The sequence below is a fragment of the Artemia franciscana genome, chromosome 4, assembly GCF_032884065.1.
Source record: "Artemia franciscana chromosome 4, ASM3288406v1, whole genome shotgun sequence".
Classification (NCBI taxonomy): Eukaryota; Metazoa; Arthropoda; class Branchiopoda; order Anostraca; family Artemiidae; genus Artemia; species Artemia franciscana.
In genome coordinates, this window is record NC_088866.1 from 14250690 (window position 1) to 14271332 (window position 20643).

Here is a 20643-nt window from a genome sequence, read left to right on the forward strand (position 1 = left end):
CAAGACACGATATTCTTCCAAACTTCAAACTTCATTAAGATCTGACCACTCTTTCGTAAGTTAAAAACACCTCATTTTTTCTAATTTTCAAAATTACCCCCCCCCAAACTCCCTCAAACAGAGCAGATTAGTTCTGATTATGTCAATCACCCCTCTAGGACTCCTGCTTATTTTTCACACCAAGTTTCATCCCAATCCCTCCATTCTAAGCGTTTTCCAAGATATTAGGTTCCCCCCACCCAACTCCCCCCAATGTCACCGGATCTGGTCGGGATTTAAAATAGAAGCTCTGAGACACGATATCCTTCCAAAAATCAAAGTTCATTGAGATCCCATTACCTGTTCGTAAGCTAAATATACTTCATTTTTTCTATTTTTTCCGAATTAACCGACCCCCCATCCCCCCTAAAATGGTCGAATCGGAGAAGCGACTATTTTTAACTTAATCTGGTCCGGTCCCTGATACGCCTGCCAAATTACATCGTCCTAGCTTACCTGGAAGTGCCTAAAGTAGCAAAACCGGGACAGACAGACCGACAGAATTTGCGATCGCTATATGTCACTTGGTTAATACCAAGTGCCATAAAAAACTTATCGCATTCTATATAGAATAAAAGGGTCGTTTCCAGGATTTTCCAGGATGTATTTTTCGGGGAGGGAGGTACAAAAAATTGTTGATTAGTTTATGTTTATGGAGAGCAGCTCCAAAAACCAGAGCATATTAACGTGAACTCTTTGTTGTTAAGTACTATTCGGGGACATTCTCCGGGTAAAGAAAGAAAAAAAAATAGGGTAAAATAATGAAAAACTACAGGGAAAAGAAAGAAATGGTAAACGTTATCTGTATAGAGGGAGAATCACTTGCCAAAGATAGAAATGGCAAAAATATCTGGGTAAAGGGATAATTCCTGGGCAAAAAATGGTAAAAGGTAGGTCTTGTAAATTATGTCCCGGGGCACAGAAGGTTTTTATGGAAGGGATGGTAGCACAAACTTTGGACGGGGCTCATTCGACTGTAAATCGAAATTTCTAGTGGCCTTTTTAAGAGTCAAAAGTGACCGGAGTGTAACTAGCCCCCCCCCTAGGCACCCTTTTCCCCAAATGCATCCGCTCAAAATTTTGAAGATAGCCATTCTGTTCAAAATAGTTTAAAGATCAAATAACAAAAACTCAGGGGTCAACACAGCCCCCCAGAGCCCGGAGAAGTGTTGTAAGTTATTTATGCCCTGGAGGCAGACGAGGTATTTTGTAACAGTTGGTCGTAAAAACATCAGAGGTAACTCATTTGATTGTAAATTTAAACTTGTATTTGCTTTTTAAGAGTCATCAAAAGTGATCAGCGGGCATATATCCCACAACCTATTTTCTGAAAATGCATCTGACCAAAATTTTGAGATAACCATTTTGTTTGAAAAATTCCAACGATCAGATGAAAAAAATTTGGGGTCCACACCCACCCACAAAAAAAAACGGGGGAAGGGTTGTAACTTATGCTCCGCATATACAGTTTATATGGAAAATGTGGCCGTATGGAGGGGACATAAAAGATTAGAAACTGAAGCAACTAGCCTCCCCCCACCAACCCCAGTGCTACAAGGCTCCATTTTTTTCTCCAAAGGCACTTCATATGCGAGGGATGGTGTTAAAAACTTCGGAAGGGGGCACATTCAATTGGAAGTAATAATTTCTAGTGGCCTTTTTAAGAGTCAAACGTGATTGGAGGGCATCAAGCCCCCTCACCTTCCCACGTCCTCTTTTCCCCAAACACATCCAATTTAAAATTTTGAGATGACCATTATGTCCAAAATAGTTAAGAGGTGAAGTAACAAATAATTATTCCTCATGGTTGAAAAAACCTCCCAATGTCCCCACGGCAAGGGATGTAAGTTATGCAAACTCTCCATCGATCATATACACGGTTTTTATCAAAAGAGTAATCGTATAGACAACGAAAAAGCCTCATTTAATTTAAATTGAAAGTTCTAGATCAATTTTTAAAAGTCGCGAGTAATCAGACGGTAGGCACCCCCTTCCTACCTTTTTTCTAAACTTTAAATAAAAATTTTGAATTAGCCATTTTGTTCAAAATCGTCCAAATGTCAAATAGCTATGGTTACGGGTTTGAACCTTCCCAGAGCACCCTGAAAAGTGTTTTGAACAACCTTGAAAAGTAATACAGAAAAAACGAGAAGAAAATAGGACCGTTAGAAGACCACAGCTTCGTAAACATTGTTGATAACGCAGGTTTGGTATGTTAAGAGTAAAAAAAAAGAATTTTTCAGAGACACTGTTTCATAAGAAAATTTGACTGATTCCCTTTAAAATCTTTGCTTTTTGGCCGCAGCAAAAAGTTTTCCAAGTCCGTAAAACTATGTTTTTTCCCTATTTACAAAAATTTCCTTTTTTACACTGTTCAGGAAATTCCTAAACTAGATACTAAACTGTTCTACACTAAAATTTCAGCTCAATCAGACATAAAGAAATTTTTCCTTCAGAGAAGAGACCTGAAAAAGATTTCAGCCCGAAAAAAACAAGTCCAAAAACTTTTTTATTATTATTTGGGCTTAAGATTAATGGGATATACAAGACTACAAGAATAAATTCTTGTGTATAAACTACAAGAATAAATCTTTCAGAAAGTTAAGGCAAAACCCAGGCAAAGTTATAAAACTTGCGGGTTTTTTCAAACATGGGATCTTTTGATTTTTTACTTATGGAGATTTTTTAGACCACGCTCTACGTCGTTTTGAAATTTCAGCCTAACGGCCATTCCTGCTCATCCCCCTTTTCTCTACCTTATATTTGGAGGCAAACATTACGTGAAGTCTGTCATTTGATTTGCCATTCAACGTTCTTTCCAAATGTAACAGCCACTGCCATCGCATATTCATTTTAGATCCCTAAAACGGACTCTGAAACTGTACTTCAGCTGGCCTCTCCAGAAGGGAACTTTTTTCCAGATCCAGGTCAATGAAATAGTTCGTGCTAACGAACTGTAGTAAGGAGCGACCCGGCTCAATAGTAACCGAAACTCTAAAAATGGATACCAATAGTTACATCAAAAGAATCCCATTTTAATGCTGATTTTAAATATATAAGTTTCATCAAGATTAGTCTTACCCATCAGAAGTTACGAGCCTGAGAAAATTTGCCTCATTTTAGAAATAGGGGGAAACACCCCCGGAGAGTCATACAATCTTAACGAAAATCACACGATCAGATTCAGCGTATCAGAGAACCCTCTTGCAGAAGTTTCAAGCCTCTATCTACAAAAATGTGGAATTTCGCTTTTTTTGCCAGAAAACAAATCACGGATGCGTGTTTACTTGTTTTTTTGTTTGTTTGTTTTTTTTTCAGGGGTGATCGTATCGACTCGGTGGTCCTAGAAAGTCGCGAAAGGGCTCATTCTAATGGAAATTAAAAGTTCTAGTGCCCTTTTTAAGTGACCAAAAAATTAGAGGGCACCTAGGCCCCCTCCAACGCTAATTATTTTCTCGAAGTCAATGGATCAAAATTCTGAGATAGCCAGTTTATTCAGCGTAGTCGAAAAACCTTATAACTATGTCTTTGGGGACGACTTACTCCCCCGCAGTCTCCGTGGGAGGGGCTGCAAGTTACAAACTTTGACCTGTGTTTACATTTAGTAATGGTTACTGGGAAGTGTACAGCCGTTTTCAGGGGGATTTTTTGGTTTGGGGGGGGGGGCGAGTTGAGAGGAGGGGTTACGTGGGAGGATCTTTCCATGGGGGAACTTCTCATGGGGGAAGAGACTTTCAGTGGAGGGGGCGTAGGATTTTCTAGCATTATTTAAAAAACAATGAAAAAATAAATATGAAAAGTTTTATCTACTGAAAGTGAGGAGCAGCATTAAAATTGAAAACGAACAGACATTATAACGCATATGAGGGGTTTACCTCCTCGTAATACCTCGCTCTTTACACTAAAGTATTTTAACTATTTATTCTACGGCCTTTGTGATTCAGGGGTCATTCTTAAGGAATTGGGACAAAATTTCAGCTTTAGTGTAAAGAGCGAGGTATCGACGAGGGGTGAGCCCCCTCATATACACAACAACAAAAATACGAATACAGAAGTTCGCTAAGTAAGTTAATTCGTAAGTTATGTATATATTTTACTTATGAAAACGTTCGTAAAAATTAAAAGTTATAGTTGCCTTTTAAAGTAATCAAAAAATTGGAGGGCAACTAGGCCTCCTCCCTAGCTCCTTTTTTCTCAAAATCTTCCGATTAAAACTAAGAAAAAGCCATTTAGCCCAAAAAAAAGAAATTAATATGCAAATTTCGTTTTAATTATTTAAGTGCGGAGGGTCAAGATCAAACCATGCATCAATTCAAAAACGTCCAGAAATTAAACAAAAAAAAAAGTTTTTTTAAATGAAAGTAAGGAGCGACATTAAAACTTAAAACGGTATTCAAACTTAATTTCCGGTATTCATGGATTAGAAGCTATATCTTATTAAATATTAAACAAAACAAAAACAAGTTTTTTAAATGAAAGTAAGGAGCGACATTAAAACTTAAAACGAACAGAAATTACTCCGTATATGAAAGGGGCTTTTCTTCCTTAACGCCCCAATCTTTACACTAAAGTTTTTTACTGTTTTAAAAAGTAGAGTTAAGAGAAAGAGTCAAACTTTAGCGTAAAGAGCGGGGCGTTGAGGAGGAAAAGCCCCTTTCATATACGGAGTAATTTCTGTTCGTTTTAAGTTTTAATGTCACTCCTTACTTTCATTTAAAAAAACTTTTTTGTTTGTTTAATATTTAATAGATATAGCCTCTAATCCATGAATACCGGAAATCCAAAAACGGTTTGATTTTTTTTTTTTTTTTTTTTTTTTTTTTTTTTATAGGAGAAGCGGAGAATAAGAGACAAGAAGACATTAAAACATTAAGGGTCTCTGACATATTTTTTTCAATAATTCTAATTTTTCATAGCTAGAAGTGGATACTAAACTGTGCTTCGACTACCCCTCACTAGAGCGTAATTTTAGTGCCATTTGAGGTTTTTCTGGTCCGCTTTCAAAACAAACTTTTACTATAATCGGGCCGAAATTTTAGTACAGCACAGACTGTAGTTAAAAATACCGTGAAGAAAAAAAAGATCTCAATTTTATTGGGAGATATAGCTCAAAAACTCAGTTTTTAGGAAATATGACAATTTTTCTAACTTTTTTTAAGTAGTAGTAGTATTAATTAAGTAGCGTTATTCCATAAGAAATAACAGAGACTAAATCAGTCGGTAAGAGCAGAAAAGCGTCGCTTGCGAGGGTTTGCTACTGACAAAAAAGAACGAAAAATAGAAGCGAAAAAGAGATAGAAGAACAAAAAACAAAAAAAAAAGAAAAGTTAATCTACAATAAGCAGAAGGGTGAAACCGTGTACCGAGAAAAAAAACTTACAAAAATAATTCATACACAATACAACAACATAATATCATGATCCCGAAGAAAAAAAAAAAAAAAAAAAAAAAAAAAAAAATTATTTTCAATCTTAATTCCATCAATGGCAATCTTTTATAAAGGTATACCTACCAAGCAATCCCACACGCAACTAAAGGAGATATATAATAAAGGAGATATATGTTAATAATATAAAAATATAAATATAAAGATATAAGGAAAAATATAAATCAGATGAAGATAATATAATTTACTATCCGAAACATTTTTGTTTCTTCTTTGCTGTTTTCTGGCCTTTGCCTGTTTTTGCTATAAGTGGTGTTCTTTGCAGTAGTGCTGTTTTCTCCTGGCCTATACCTGTTTTTACAGTGCACTTTACGCAGTCTTTTGTGATAATACATATTAAGTGAGCAAACCTTATTCTGAATGACAAAAAAATGCAATTCAAGCCGGATATACAACAAATACTTAAAATTTCTATCTAGACCTTCTCAAAGTCATCGGTAATAGCGTAACTATTGCGATTCTTGTCCATATGACGAAGTTGCACATACTTCAGGGGAAGTTTCCGATAAATTGGACGTAGGACCTATAATTAGTGACCTAAATGGAAACACTAAGAAGGTGCAAAAATTAATCAAAAACAAATAAAGTTGATCCGACGGGAATAAAGTGTGAAGCTGGAAGTCAAAAGAAATAAAAATGCTGGCTCATGATATTTCCCAACATTTGTAGAATCTTGAAAAATTAGCACTTTAATGAAAGCACAAAATCCAAGCAAAAATAGTATGTAGTTTTATAAGCAAAAAAGTACTTGAGTAGCCTGCATAAATATAGGACTAATCTATAAGGCACTCAAAAATCGTTCAATGGCCGGGATATCGATAAAGTTAAATTTACAATTTAAATTCACTAAGAAAGTCAAGCAAAAGGAGAAGATATTTTACTTTCAAAGCTAAAAGGTCATTTAGAACATTCAAAAATGACAGGCTGATTTACATGGTAACTCATTACCAAAATCTAGTAAGATAAATTTTTAACTTTCAAAATGTAAAATTAACATTATTCGAAATCAAGAACTATTAAATCATGATATAAACTCTTAAAATCAAGTTATTTCTCCTTATAGTATAGAAATTTTCAAGCTATGATGCAAATTTCTGCGGCTAATTTATAATTATCTATAATAATTATAATTTTAATCTATAATTTTGATTCCGTTTTAGTTTTCAGCTTTGCTTTTAAGTTCCGTCAATTTTTTTTTTTTTTTATCAATTTTAAGTAAAAGAGCTAAGGAGAATTTGAACTGACGTTCGATTTCACCTAGACAAAAAAAAATTTCAGTTTTGCTGGACTCAACCAACATTAATAGTGAATCCTCCCCTTACCAGTAAGAACTTTGTTGAAAGAGCCTGCAGCAACACACAGGTAATGCAGTGCATGCCTAAAGTTGAACGTTTTCCCGCTGCCAGATCTTCCAGTGAAAACTAAGGATTGATCACATCGTGTTGATAGCATCTGTCTATAGGCACTTTGAGTCACGGAATAAATGTGTGGAGGCATGTCTTCTGGCTTACAACCACGAAAGAGATGAATCATCTGGAGAATAAAAACAAGTCATTGACCCATACTATCTAGATAGCTTTTTATTTTTCGAATGGTAAGTTTTGGCACCTTGTTTTCACTGAATAAGTAGATCAGCATAACAACTGTTAAAAGAAAAACACACACCATGGGTGTTTTCATTATTCAGTTGTCCAACGTAACGACCAAATCTCTCTATATCTCCAACTAATGACAACAAAACATAACCAGCTAATCCTAACCTTGTCTCTCTATGAGATTCTATAAATTTGGTTTTCCTCATGAAAAAAAGTTTCCTAAAAGTTTTAGGGTTTTCGAAAGTAACAAGAAGAGATAAAACTTATATTAAAAATGAGTTGTGCCCGGTGCCTAAGTAGTATGATATCCTATTAGTCTAACTAAAAAAAAAATCATTTTCGCCAACTATGTAACTGTATTAATACCCGTCTATTCATCTACGAGCATGTCCACCAAGTTAGACCCAAGAGCACAATACTGCCTAAATGACTTCAAAACGCTGGAGACTACTTAGGCAAATAGGGTCCATATTGGGATAGTCAATGGGAATGGGTCATATAATAATTTTGCTCTACAAATTATTAGAAGGGAGTGGGCAACTGCCCCCCTTGTCCCCCCAAACGACACCCCTGTTGGCACCTTCTTAATATAGTACCTCATTATTGTTATAATTATTCTTAGAAGAGGGTCTCTTGGAGACACACATGTGCATTTACGTATGCGCCTTAGTTATACAAATTGTATCCTTCTTTCCTATTTGTTGTTAAATAAACTTTCGAAAAGATAATTATAGTAAAAGTCAAGATTTCTTAGGCATAATAGAGGCTAGAAAACTAATCCAGACTGAACATATTAGATGTTTTCCACTTACAAAACAGATTCTTAAAATTTTGATAATTATTATTGGATTAAAGAAGTTTATAAAACCAGTTTATAAAACTGGGTTGCGGATTTGTAACTTCTGGAATAATGAAGTTTATCAACCCGATCCTCGACTGGGCAAAATCAACAATCCAAATACACACTTTTCTTTTCGAGTGAGGTTGTCAAAACCGCATGTAGAAAATGATCTCCATCATTAGTGGAAGTGTATTTTCAAAATCAGGATTATCAGCAAGCAAATTTACAATCCAGATTGCAATTTTACAATTCGAGAAAACGTCTATTGTCGATCACATTCTCAATGTTCTAAAAGAGGTACAGGGAGAAGTTCCATCAGGAACTTTTAAGACATTCAAGAGAAATCCATTCTGAATTGCCAGCACAAATAACTTTAGCCAACATAACTCCAGCATTAAAGAAGAAGTCGTCTATTTTTCCAATATCGAGTAACTGTCTTCTGTTTAAAGATTGGTTTAGTTTTTTGCTTAACGAAGTTTTTCGATTTTAAAACTTGGAGTTCTAATAATATAGAATCTAATAATATAGCTCAACACGTGACATCCCTCGCATTTTTCGTTTTTTAAAACCACTTTTTCTTCAACGCTACTGCGCAGAATGGATACGACAAAAAAAGAATCCGAGGTTGCTATTCCAATAACAGAGTACATTTGCTTATTTGATTCGAAATTTGACTCAGCCAACACGGGTAATACAATATAAAGAACGATGCTAAGTACATTAGAGAAATTATGAAGATAGTATCTAATTACAATCAAAGCAGATACCGTGGGAGCTACTTAGCTTTGAACAATTTAGGATACTCTCTATCTGGATAAGGAAAATGAAGTATACAGGCTTCATTAAAAATAGACACCAAACCAGCTGCTAATTAACAATCTATAATAATTGTCATGCAATAAATGTGTACGCTTTTTAGGGTAAATTATTCAACCTTATTCAGCAACAAATTACAATAGTTAATATAATTTTTTTTTTTAGTTTGATAGTTCGGTACTGGTGATAAATTTGGCGCCTATTATTCCCCAGCAAAATTATCCCTGGCTCACGACATATAAGAAAGCTGTCTGAATGAATAAGGAAGTCTAGTTAGGTTGGGAAGGTATTAACAATAAAATAATAAAATGCTAGTCATTCATCTAACGACTCAAAAGTGCACGATAGCAGTCATAGTACCGTATACCCCCGTAGAACCGACAGATGGATATAGTAGTGATTCAGATTAATTTTACCTACAAACTACATGGGAAAATGGACAGGGTCCAAGGTAGAAATATGATATTTTTAGTAGGGGATTTTAAAATCCAGGTTGGTAAAAACAGGGATAGATGGTATGCTAGCCTAGGTAAATTTGGTGTAGGAAAAGAAAACAGTACTGGTTAAAGACTGCTGTAATTTTTATGTATAACAATCTAGTTATTACCAACAGAGTATATTGCCATAAAATGGCCCATAGGCTAACATGGCATTCACATGATGGCAAGACAGTTAAACTTATTGATTATGTTGTTGTAAACCAGACTTGCAGGATCGATACAAGATACTAGGGTATACAGAAGTGCTCTTATCGATGTTAACACTAAAGATTACCATCTAGTAGTTTCTCTATATTGCATCGGCATGTTTATAAATTAAGAGGGAAATCTGGACTAGTCCCAGTTAAAGATAGGAACGTATTTTATTAATGATTTAGCGCTTAACAATCATTAACTTATTTTACAGTTAATGATTTTAGCAATTTAGCAGTTTTCGGAAAACTTTGATTAAGTCCCTCCAAAAGAAATGTGAAAAGACTGAATGTTATAATTATAGACGTATTAGCCTGGTTTCAGTACGAAGCACATTAGTTAGTATGATGCTACTTTTTTTACTTGATCAAGATTCTGTAGATAAAGTTTTGAAAGAAGAACATTGCAGCTTTAGGATGGGGGATGTTCGACCAAATTTTCACTTTTAGATTAATAATTGAGAAATACATCAGCGAACAAGCACCTTCATTCTTGAGTTTTATAGACTATGAGCAAACGTTTGATTCAGCTGGTAGAAGGGCTTTAGCGAGGGTCCTATCCTTGTATGGTAAACTAGATAAATACATTAAAGTGATAAGTGCTAGGTACAGGAATAACACAGCTGCAGCTGAGCTAGGAAATGAGGTTAGCAGCTGGTTTTGTATTGAATCAGGAGTTAAGCAGGTTGCATTTTAACCCTATTTATACGGATCATTTTGTTGGACTTTGTCCTACGAAGCAGAGCAATGGCAATGGGCGAACATGGAATCAAATGTGGAAATAAAGCTCTCTTAGGCTTAGATTATGCTGATGATTTAAGCACCCTTTATGAAAATGTAAACAAAATAAACGAACTTTCAGAGGTTTTACTACTTCAGGGTGCTAGAATAGGTTTGAAAATCAATATTAAGAAAACTTAGTTACTAAGATTAGGAGAAACGGACAGAGATGATACTGGGTAACGAGAAAATCGATCAATTGGGCAGCTTCACTTACATAAGTAGTATCAGAGCTAAGAGCCATAAAGTTTCAATATATTTTTATTAGCTTCATATTGAAAGAGTGGTGGTGTAATCTTCAGAAGGCTCATTCAATTGAAAATCAGAAATTCTAGAACCATTTTTAAGAGTCAAAATTGATAGGGGGATACAACCCCCCCCCCCACAACCTTTCCACCCAAATGCATCTATTTTGAGATAGCACTTTTATTCAAAATAGTCCAAAGGTCACATTAGTATTCCTACGGGATTGACAAACCCCCAAGAGCCCCAGGGGCAAGGGCTGTAAGTTATGCAAGATACCCATTCTTAACATATAATTTTTTTAAATATTTTTCGTTTCTTCCCTCTTTCCCTGGCCATAATTCTTGCCTAAACGAACTCTGAACTCTGAGGAGTTAAAGACAGCACTAAAAAGATTGAAACATAATAACGCCTTTACATACTGATGGCGCAGTAATTGAGTTTTTGAAATATGGTGGTTGCGAAGCTAAAGATAAATTATTGAAGGTTCCAAATATGATTTTTGAAAGAGGGAAATATACAGTGACTTTAGGAAAACTTTAACCCCTATAAAATAAAGTCCCTATATAATAAAGTTGATAAAATTGAGTGTGGAAATTACAACAGCATTAGTTTGACTACTGTAGAAAGTAAATTACTAAACATGTTGATATTTGTAAGAGTAAGAGATGATGTAGCAAAAAATGTAAGAGAAGGGTAGTTTGGTTCTAGGAAGTAAAGGGGAATCGACAGACATGTGCGCAAAATTATTTCAGGAGAGGGGACAGTAATACAAAAATAATCAAATTTTATTTGATAATTTACTTCCTTGACTTCGATCAATTTTCACTTTCAGATTAATAATCGAGAAACGCCTGAATCATCAAACTCCTTTAGTGTTTCATATATTAAGTATATGCATATTTTTTTAGTAGTTTTTATTTTTATTTTTTGTAAGTGGTCGGCGCGGAGCCCAGTTGTGCTCGGGTGAGGATTGGTGAGTAGAATCTAAATATATTTTAAGTGTGAATGTATTTAATAGTTATTTATATTTTGTTTTGTTGTTGTTTTTTCCCCAAATAACGGGCCATTGAGCCCTTTGGGATATTTTTGTTTATAAACGGATGTATACTGATAATGAAAGGAACTTGGAACTGATTCAGTGGACGGTAGAGCTTAAGTGAAGGTCCTATCTTTGTATCGTATACAGGTAAGTGTCACATGTACGAGAATAATGCTCCTGCGATCAAGGTATGGAATAGGGTTAACAATTGATTCAGAGTAGCATCAGGATTTAACCAAGGGCATTTTCTATTGCTATTCATATTGATTATTTGATGGTCTTGGTCCTAAGGAACACGGTAAAGGCTTTGAGAGAACATGGTATAAAAATTTTTTTTAAAATCTCCTACACTTACAAGTAGCTTAGATTAGGAACAAATGAGAGTGAAGAGTTGAGTGTAAAGATAAAACAATAGATTAAGTGGATAGCTTCAATTATCCGGATGACGTTATTAATATCGTGGACGAAGTGAAAATATAAAAAGTAGAATAGCAAAGGCCAAAGGTGTTTTGTGCAATCTAAACAGTTTGAAAGATAGTTACAGCAAAGTGAGATGAGACCACTTGAAGCCAAGACAATGACAGTGGTCAAGTAGGCCTCTAAAGAGGGGGAGCTTGGGGACGCTTAAGAAGATTTATCTAATGTTTTTCAGAGGAATTTTAACAATCCATCAAGGGCAAAATGAAAAGCAAGTCGTCCTCGAATAGGGTATGAAAAGATTGCAAAATGGTTTAAAAAGGAATTATTACTTCATGTGAAGAAGTAAAGAATGAAGATTTGAATGGATTGGAGGGTAGGCTGAGCGTGCGCAGCTGTGTTAGCCAAAGACAGATTGGTGCTTTTGTGAATTGTTGCAGCAGTAATAGTAGCAGAGTATTGAACTCGTTTTCAAACTGTCAACGTCTAATTGGATAATCAATCTGCAGGTCTGGCAGATTGTCCTTGTTTAAATGGAGATCAAATATAAGATAAAGTTGTTTTTAATGTAAGTAAGAAGCGAGATTAAAACTTAAAACGAACAGAAATTATTCTGTATATGAAGGGGCTGTCCCCTCCTCAACGTCCCCCTCTTTACGCTAAAGTTTGACACTTTGTCACAATTCTACTTTTTAAAACAAAACAAAACTTTAACGTAAAGAGCGGGGCGTTGAGGAGGGGACAGCCCCTTTCATATACAGAATAATTTCTGTACATTTCTCATATATTTAAAATCAGCATAAAAATTCGTTTATTTTTATGTATCTATTGGTATAAAAATACCGTTTTTTAGATTTTCGGTTACTATTGAGCCGGGTCACTCCTTACATACAGTTCATTACCAGGAACTGTTTGAAAAATTGGGCGGTATAGCATTTGAAATTTATTGGATAATTGGCCAATTTACTCACAAAAACCCCGCAGATATCAAAATGAGCTTTCAAATAAACTCTTAAAGATCTCTTTTTTGGCGTTTCAGTGCCCCACTAACAGCGACGAAAATAAAAAGAACAACAAGTAGGCATATTACTTCTTCCCTTACTAACTAGTGAATTTCCTTGTTGATCATGATAGGGGACTAATTCTCGTATATGGGTTTCGCCTTTTTTAATCTTAATGTTATAGATCCATTTCGATCCAGCACCATTTTCAAGGGGTTTCAGGCTGTTTCACGAAATTCTCATAAATTTGGTTTCGCAATAAATTTTTGCCATTAAGATTTACAGAAATAACAGTTATCATTCCCGAATCAATTTCAAATTACGATTTTTTCTCATTTTCCAGATTTCTTCATAATGCATTTTTAAACTTTCTGTTATTCACCAGGTTGCGTTTGACGCAACCACGATTTTTCTGTTCTTTCTTTACAAAAAAAGAGAAAAAAAACAGAAATGAAAATAGGATGAATTAACAGAGAAGATAAAGAAACGCCATTTGACCGTTAAATTTGTTCACTTGATGAATAGTAACCACTAAAAAAACGAAAACACAAACACATCTAGGGTGCTGTTGTTTGAATCGAATTATCCTATAAAGAGGCTGGTTATCTTGTCTGCAGAGCTTAAATATGGTAGAAATCGCGAAATACCAGCTAGAACCCTTTTCCAGTTTTATCTCTAAAATAAGCCATTCTGTACCTTAAGCCCCAATATCATTCCTGGAGAATTTTGGACTAATTTATCAGCCAATGATCCATACAGCTAATATGTATGTACTTGTCAAAAATAGCGGTAAATCGCCAAGCAACCGATGACACTACAAGTCATGAAGAAAATACATAAAAGTAAGAAACCGGCTAAATATGATGTCATCTTCATTAAATCTTTTCATGAGTTATGTGAGATTTTGCTCACAAGAGTATCGAAATAATAAGAAAGTATGGAATATACGGAGACTGTTGTCAGTATCTTCTCCCAAAATAATCATTAATTATTCTTCTACATAAGACAGTAATAGTTAAAGATATTAAATTTTCCATATATACCTTGCAGGCTAACCTTCGCTAAAGCGGAAGTAATTAACACACTATTAGTCTATGCATTATGAAGACATTCGAAAAGTACCTATTAAGATACAATATCTACTACACTTGGCAATTTTTTTTATTTGTAAGAACGTTCTTTGATAACAATTGGCATTTATGATAGTCTAAAGCTTTAATCGTTTTCAATCGGCAGTCCAGTGTCTTCTTAATGTATGCTTGAGTTCATGTTGACCCTTTGATCTAGATTTTCGGAGTTTTGAGAGAAAAGAACTTATACTGAAAAAGCAGTGGGGTCAATTCATAGAAATTGGAGGGGAGGGGGAAGGTAAAACTGTATTGTTTAAATTTATTGTTTTTTTTTCAGTTTTTAAATGAAAGCACAAAAACGGCCATTTTTCAACGAAATTCCCAAAAAGCAAAGTAAGTTGGAAATTAAAACTAAGACAGAACAAAGTCTTGACAACGCCACTTCGTCATTCCACCCCTAACACCCCATAATTTGTAAATAAAACAGAACCTAAAAGAGCATATTTTACAAAAAATTTATGGTTTATTGAGCTTTTCAATGAAAAGATAGATTATACTCTACTGAATCTGGGCCTAGAGACTTCTGTTGCAAGACTTCTAATGCTCTAAGCAAGATGTGTCACTAGCTGGAATCGAATTGTTTTGGTTTTACAATTATTCAACTGCCCGTCACACTAATTGGTCAGTCAAAATAAAAAAATTATTCATGCAAAGAATGCCTTGAAAAAAGCTCCATACGAAGCTGATTCAGTTCTTCATAATGATATGTTCCATAATTTTAATAATCAGAAGCGTGTTTGCAATAACATATTAGGAAATTTAGATTCAACACTAATAGCACGCAAGATAATGAAACAGAAAATTAAAAATTATCAAATTGCGTGTTAGATATGACATTGACTTTGAGTTGAAAGTTGTTTTATTCATAAATTCTGTAATTAAATTTCGGTATATTTTCCACTTTATTCATGAGCCTGAGTACTCTTTCTTTGCTTTTTTGATATTGTAGAAAAATATGCCAGGCAAAATTTTTACGAATTATTATGACTTTAGCTCCATCCTATTTATTTATTTTCCCCTTCTTTGTGAACAAATAAAATTTAAATAAAATAATAAATAAAATGAATGTTTTCTGCTTCAGTGTCTGTCTTTCTTTTGTTCTAGGAGCTTAGGATAAAAGTTTTATTATTTTGACAGAACATGTGACGAATTATTCTGAATTGAATTTTGATGAATTTTCATCAACCCTAACAACGAATTTTTTTTTTTTTTTAGCTTATCTTTTTTTTAGCTTATCAATCGGAAAAACAAACTCTTAAGCTTTGGCTTCCAATCCCATATTTTCAAGTGGCTGCTGACAAGTCAATTGATTTGAAACAATAATTTTTTTGGTATTTTCATAGAAAAATACCATTTTTAGTATTTTATTGAAAAAAAACTGATAAAAACAAAGGCATTTCTTCCTCTAAATTCGAAAAATACATTTTGCACACCCCTCCTTCACTTTCATCACTCAACATATCTGTATTGTCACGTCACGTTCCGTCATTTTGTTGCACTTACCCTTTCAGAATGAACTGCTAACGGTGATGACGGATTCATTATTACCATTGCTGGTCCAGCATAAGTGTGAACAAGACTGTTTCCAAAACGTTCACGTAATGTGTGCAAAACACTGGTTTCGTTGAGAAAATGTAAGGATGCCAGATCTTCGATTTTATCACATGAAGGAGGATTGGCCTGGAAGAACATAATTCAAAATTAAAGCATTCATTAACAGTTTAATGTTTGGGATTTGGGATTTTCTATGAAAAATCAGAAAAAAAAAATCCAAGGGCTTGGTTTTAACTACAACCAATTTCCAAACGACATTAATTTTGCAACGGTAGTTCACCACATACAACATTCAAGTTTTAGTTAAGATTTGCAACACGATCGGTGCTTGGTCAAATTATCTCACTACCATAAAATTTGAATTCAGACCCATTCAAGTGACCTTTTTCCCATGGGGCATCTATATTTAATTTCTTTCTAGTTACTGACAGTTTGCTCACACACGAGTTAAGTAAACAAAAACATATGTAAGGAGGTGATAACTCATTAACAGCAGCTGAATGGGCTAATAATGATATATTTAGACAGTGCACTTTTTATTGTTTGATTTGTTTTCTGATAGCTGAATAGGCATCAGCTTGAAGATGACATTACTATGCAAAAAAGGGAAAACAAACGTTGCATCACCTTTTTTCTTAAGTTTATAGACATCAAATAAGCACAAAACCTGAATATTGTATACCCAGAGGTTGTTAACGTTTTTAAGTTTTCCAACTGAAATTTTAAATTTGTAAGGGCTGGTGAAAATTTCAAGACAAATGCTAACATAAAAATCAGTGCTAAGTAGTAGCACAAATTATACAACAACATCAGAGGCAACACCTTAACTGTGGTAAAAGCCATGAGGCTTTAATGCGTTATTGTAAATATTTTCTTCTTCTTTTTTACAGGGCCACTATAAATGAAAAGGATGGATGTGGAAACTTAGGAGGGGCTATTAAATGGCTACAAATTCTGTTTCTGGCGAGTTTGACCTTACAGCCATGAGTAACTGGGTCAAAAGGAGTCTAGTGTACAAAATATTCCGGTGCACATCCTCCCTCCTCTAAAAAGTTTTACAAATACAATTGGAGGATTCTCATGGGTCTGATAATAACGTTCTAGAAGCTGAAACTAAGACTACTCTTGTTCGACTCTGCAATAAATTTTCCTTGTACTTTAGGTTAAGGGACAAATATTTCTTCAAATTATGGGTTTACCAATGGGGTCCATTTTATTTTCCTATTTGGCGAATTTCTACACGGGTTTAAACGAAAATTGCGCTGTAGATAGTTTTCCACTGAAACATTCTTTCTGGCCTCATTTGTTGATGACATAAAAAATAACAGGTTTTTCCACTGAAAGTATGTATTTGAATTAAAATGAAATAGTTGTGGGCATCAAGTCATGGCTAATTGTAGAAAAAGCCAAGACAGATAGTCCCATTGAGTGAGAAGAAAAACCTGGCATTAATTCCCCCCTTATTAGGATTGAATAAAAAGGAGGTTATTTCATTTGTTAAAAGATATGTATATCTATTATCCGTCCATGCATCATTGCTAGGGCAGTAGAGGGCAGCAAAACAAAAAAAGAAAAAGACAAGCGGTGAGAAAACAAACACAAAAAACAATTTGGCTCATTATACACAAATTAAATGTTTCAACTGAGCAATTTAATATATTTAAAAATCCTTCACCTAGAACAAAAATGAGTATTTTAGTAATACCCTAACACAAAGGTTTTTTTTCAACCTTAAACTTAAGATATTCAGTACCTCTAAACAAGAAATTTCAAAACAAACTGGACTCTTTTATTAAGATTATTGGGTAATACGTCATCTTTATGGTCTTCACATCGTTAAGTCGGTGCTTAGCGACATTTAAACCTTGTAATTTGTATCACAATACAAACCTGAACTTACAACTTGTCTAAGGAAGAAACCACTTACTTGGCTATTTTTAACCATCGTTGCTCCTAGGTGTAACTATATAACCATATTTAACAAAAGGGTAAGAGGAAAAAACTATAGCCCAATTAGCAAATGGAAGCACAATCAAACTTCTATTTAAATAAGGCCTCCAGCTTTTACAAAATAATAAATGTACTCCTTAAAGAACTGGTCTAATTTACAAATCATTTTTGGAAGTGTTTTCACACAAAGACAAGAAATATTATAGTGCTCGGGCCGTAAAAATACTTCAAGGGCTAACAAAATCCTTAAACATTACTCCAATGAATTATTCCTAGGATTATATAAAGGTGGGGCCGTTAGTTTTGCAAATTACAAATTGTTTGAACATATGTTTTATAGTAAGAAAAGGTTCCTTGATTGACTCCAAATTTCTGAGGTCACTCCCTGGACCAAGAGGGCTCCCAAACACAAGATCCAAAAAAGAGCGAATAACTTTGTTATCTGAACGGCTGGAATTTTTCTTTAGTTGGGGACAGGCTCGAAAGTTTTAATGTCCCTGCTAAGAGTCAGAAGTGATAAAAGGGCAACCAGTCTCCAAAATTTCCCTTCAAATGCATCGGATCAAAACTTGGAAATAGCCATCTTGTTCATAGTTCATACGAAATAGCCACCTTCAATAGTTTAAAGGTCAAGTAACTATGCCCTTGGGGTTGAAGCAGCTCTCCCAGTCTCTGGGCAAGGGCTATATATCATGCAATTTGCCCATGGTTAACGTATAGGGATCTTCATTGGAGAAAAGGGGCATGTTTGATCCTTGGTCCCGAAAAGGCTTAGCATATTAGGGTCAAACCTCAAGGAAAGGATGAGAAAGATGCCGAAAACAATCAAAACACTCTATGTGCTTACTGGTTGCGAAAAGGGAATGTCAGTAATATCTAAAGAACGACTGAGGGTACTAAGTTGAAAGTTTCAAGGTATGTTAAGGAGAAGTCAAAGAGAGATTTTAGGGTAAGCAACCCCTCCCTTGGTCTTTCATGGTGCTCCCTCTGTTTAACACTTACAGAATTTTGGAATTGTCGTTTTGTTCAAACTAGTCAAAAGGTCCAATAGCTATACTTCCAGGAATACTCCAACTATGCAATTTTCACATTGTTGACAGGCTAAATTACCATTAGGAAAAGGTGAAATATTTGATTCTGGGTATATCTAAAAACGCTAAGGGTACCAAGTTGAAAACAACACTTTTGGTGCTATGTCTCAAGTAGAAAAACTGGGGATGGTCGACTACCAGAGCTTTTTAGAGTGATGTTTAATGGTTTATTAGAAAACTTTTGATCTTATATACGTGCTTTTTATCCATTCTACCGTTCGAAAGTGATATATATCACTGAGAACAAGCACTGAGCACTTTTGGTCCCAGTTCTTAAATCTTGGAAGTATAAAACGGTATCATTGTAATATATATGGATCAAAACCCTTAACTGGAGGTTTACAAGTACACCTCCCACATGTTCCTCCTCCAGGCCCCCTTAATAAGCTATGCAATTAAAGTCCTGCAAACAACAATATATTAAATTATATTATTAGAGGCATGGTTCTGTTAGTACAGCACTGAACTTCAAATTAAATTATCCTGGGTTCGATTTCAAATTGGATTTTTATGGCACTTGGTATTAACCAAGTGACATATAGCGATCGCAAATTCTGTCGGTCGGTCTGTCTGTCTGTCTGTCCCGGTTTTGCTAGTTTAGGCACTTCCAGATAAGCTAGGACGATGAAATTTGGCAGGCGTATCAGGGACCAGGCCAAATTAAATTAAAAATAGTCTTTTCCCCGATTCGACCATCTGGGAGGGGGAGGAGTGGGGGACGGTTAATTCGAAAAAAATGAAAAAAGATGAGGCATTTTTGACTTACAAACCGGAGATCAGATCTTATTGAAATTTGATATTTAGAAGGATTTCATATCTCAGAGCTCTGATTTTAAATCCCAACCGGGTCCGGTGACATTGGGGGGAGTTGGAGAGGGAAACCTAAAATGGTGGAAAACGCTTAGAGTGGAGGGACCAGGATGAAACTTGGTGGAAAACTAAGCACTAGTCCTAGATACAAGATTCACATAGCCGGAATGGATCCCCTCTCTTAGGGGAAGTTGGGGGGATGGTTAAATATGAAAAATTACAAAAAATGTTGTATTTTTAACTTACGAAGGAGAGATCGGATCTTAATGAAATTTCATATTTAGAAGGACCTCGTAACTCAGATCTCTTATTTTAAATCCCGACCGGATTCAGTGTCATTGGGGGAAGTTGAGGGGGAGGAACAAAAATCTTCGAAAAGGCTTAGAGTGGAGGGATCGGGATGAAACTTGTTGGAAAAAATAAGGACAAATCCTAAATACGTGATTGGCATAACCGGAACGGATCCACTCCCACTGGGGAGTTGGGGGAGGGTTAATTCTGAAAAATTAGAAAAAATAAGGTATTTTTAACTTACGAAGGAGTGATAGGATCTTAATGAAATTTCATATTTAGAAGGACCTTGTAACTCAGATCTCTTATGTTAATTCTCAATCGGATCCAGTGTCATTGGGGGGAGTTGGGGGGACCGGAAATCTTGGAAAACGCTTAGAGTGGAGAGATCAGGATGAAACCTGGTGGGAAGAATAAGCACAAGTCCAAGATACGTGACTGACACAACCGGACCAGATCCACTCTCTTTGGGGAAGTTGGGGAGGGGTGGGGGTAATTACAAACTATGAGGCATTTGTAACTTACGAACGAATGATCAGATCTTAATGAAATTTGAAATTTAGAAGAATCTTGTGCTTCAGAGCTCTTATTTTGAATCACGACAAGATCCGATGACATTGGGTGGAGTTGAAGGAGGAAACTATAATTCTTGGAAAACGCGAAAACTGAGGTTTCTTTATCTTACGAATGGGTTATCGAATCTTAATGAAACTTGATATATAGAAAGATCTTATGCTAAAGATACTCCATTTTCATTTCGAATCGGATCCAGGAACATAGGGGTTTGGAGGGAGGAAACAGAAATCTTGGGAACCGGAAATCTGGGAAAAAACTTAGAGTGGAGAGATCGGGATGAAACTTGATGGGAAGAATAAGCACAAGTTCTAGATACGTGTTTGGCATATT

At 35.2% G+C, this 20643-nt stretch overlaps 1 protein-coding gene across 1 annotated transcript in view; it reads right to left on the reverse strand.

Moving 5' to 3' along the window:
• The window catches only part of LOC136026030 (unconventional myosin-XVIIIa-like), a 381572-nt gene that overhangs the window by 243241 nt on the left and 117688 nt on the right, over window positions 1–20643 (reverse strand). The window contains exons 6-7 of the mRNA XM_065702187.1: window positions 15545–15721; window positions 6808–7018 (exon numbers count right to left, since the gene is read on the reverse strand). Coding sequence (XP_065558259.1) covers window positions 6808–7018; window positions 15545–15721 — 388 coding nt within the window. The remainder of the gene's footprint in view (window positions 1–6807; window positions 7019–15544; window positions 15722–20643) is intronic.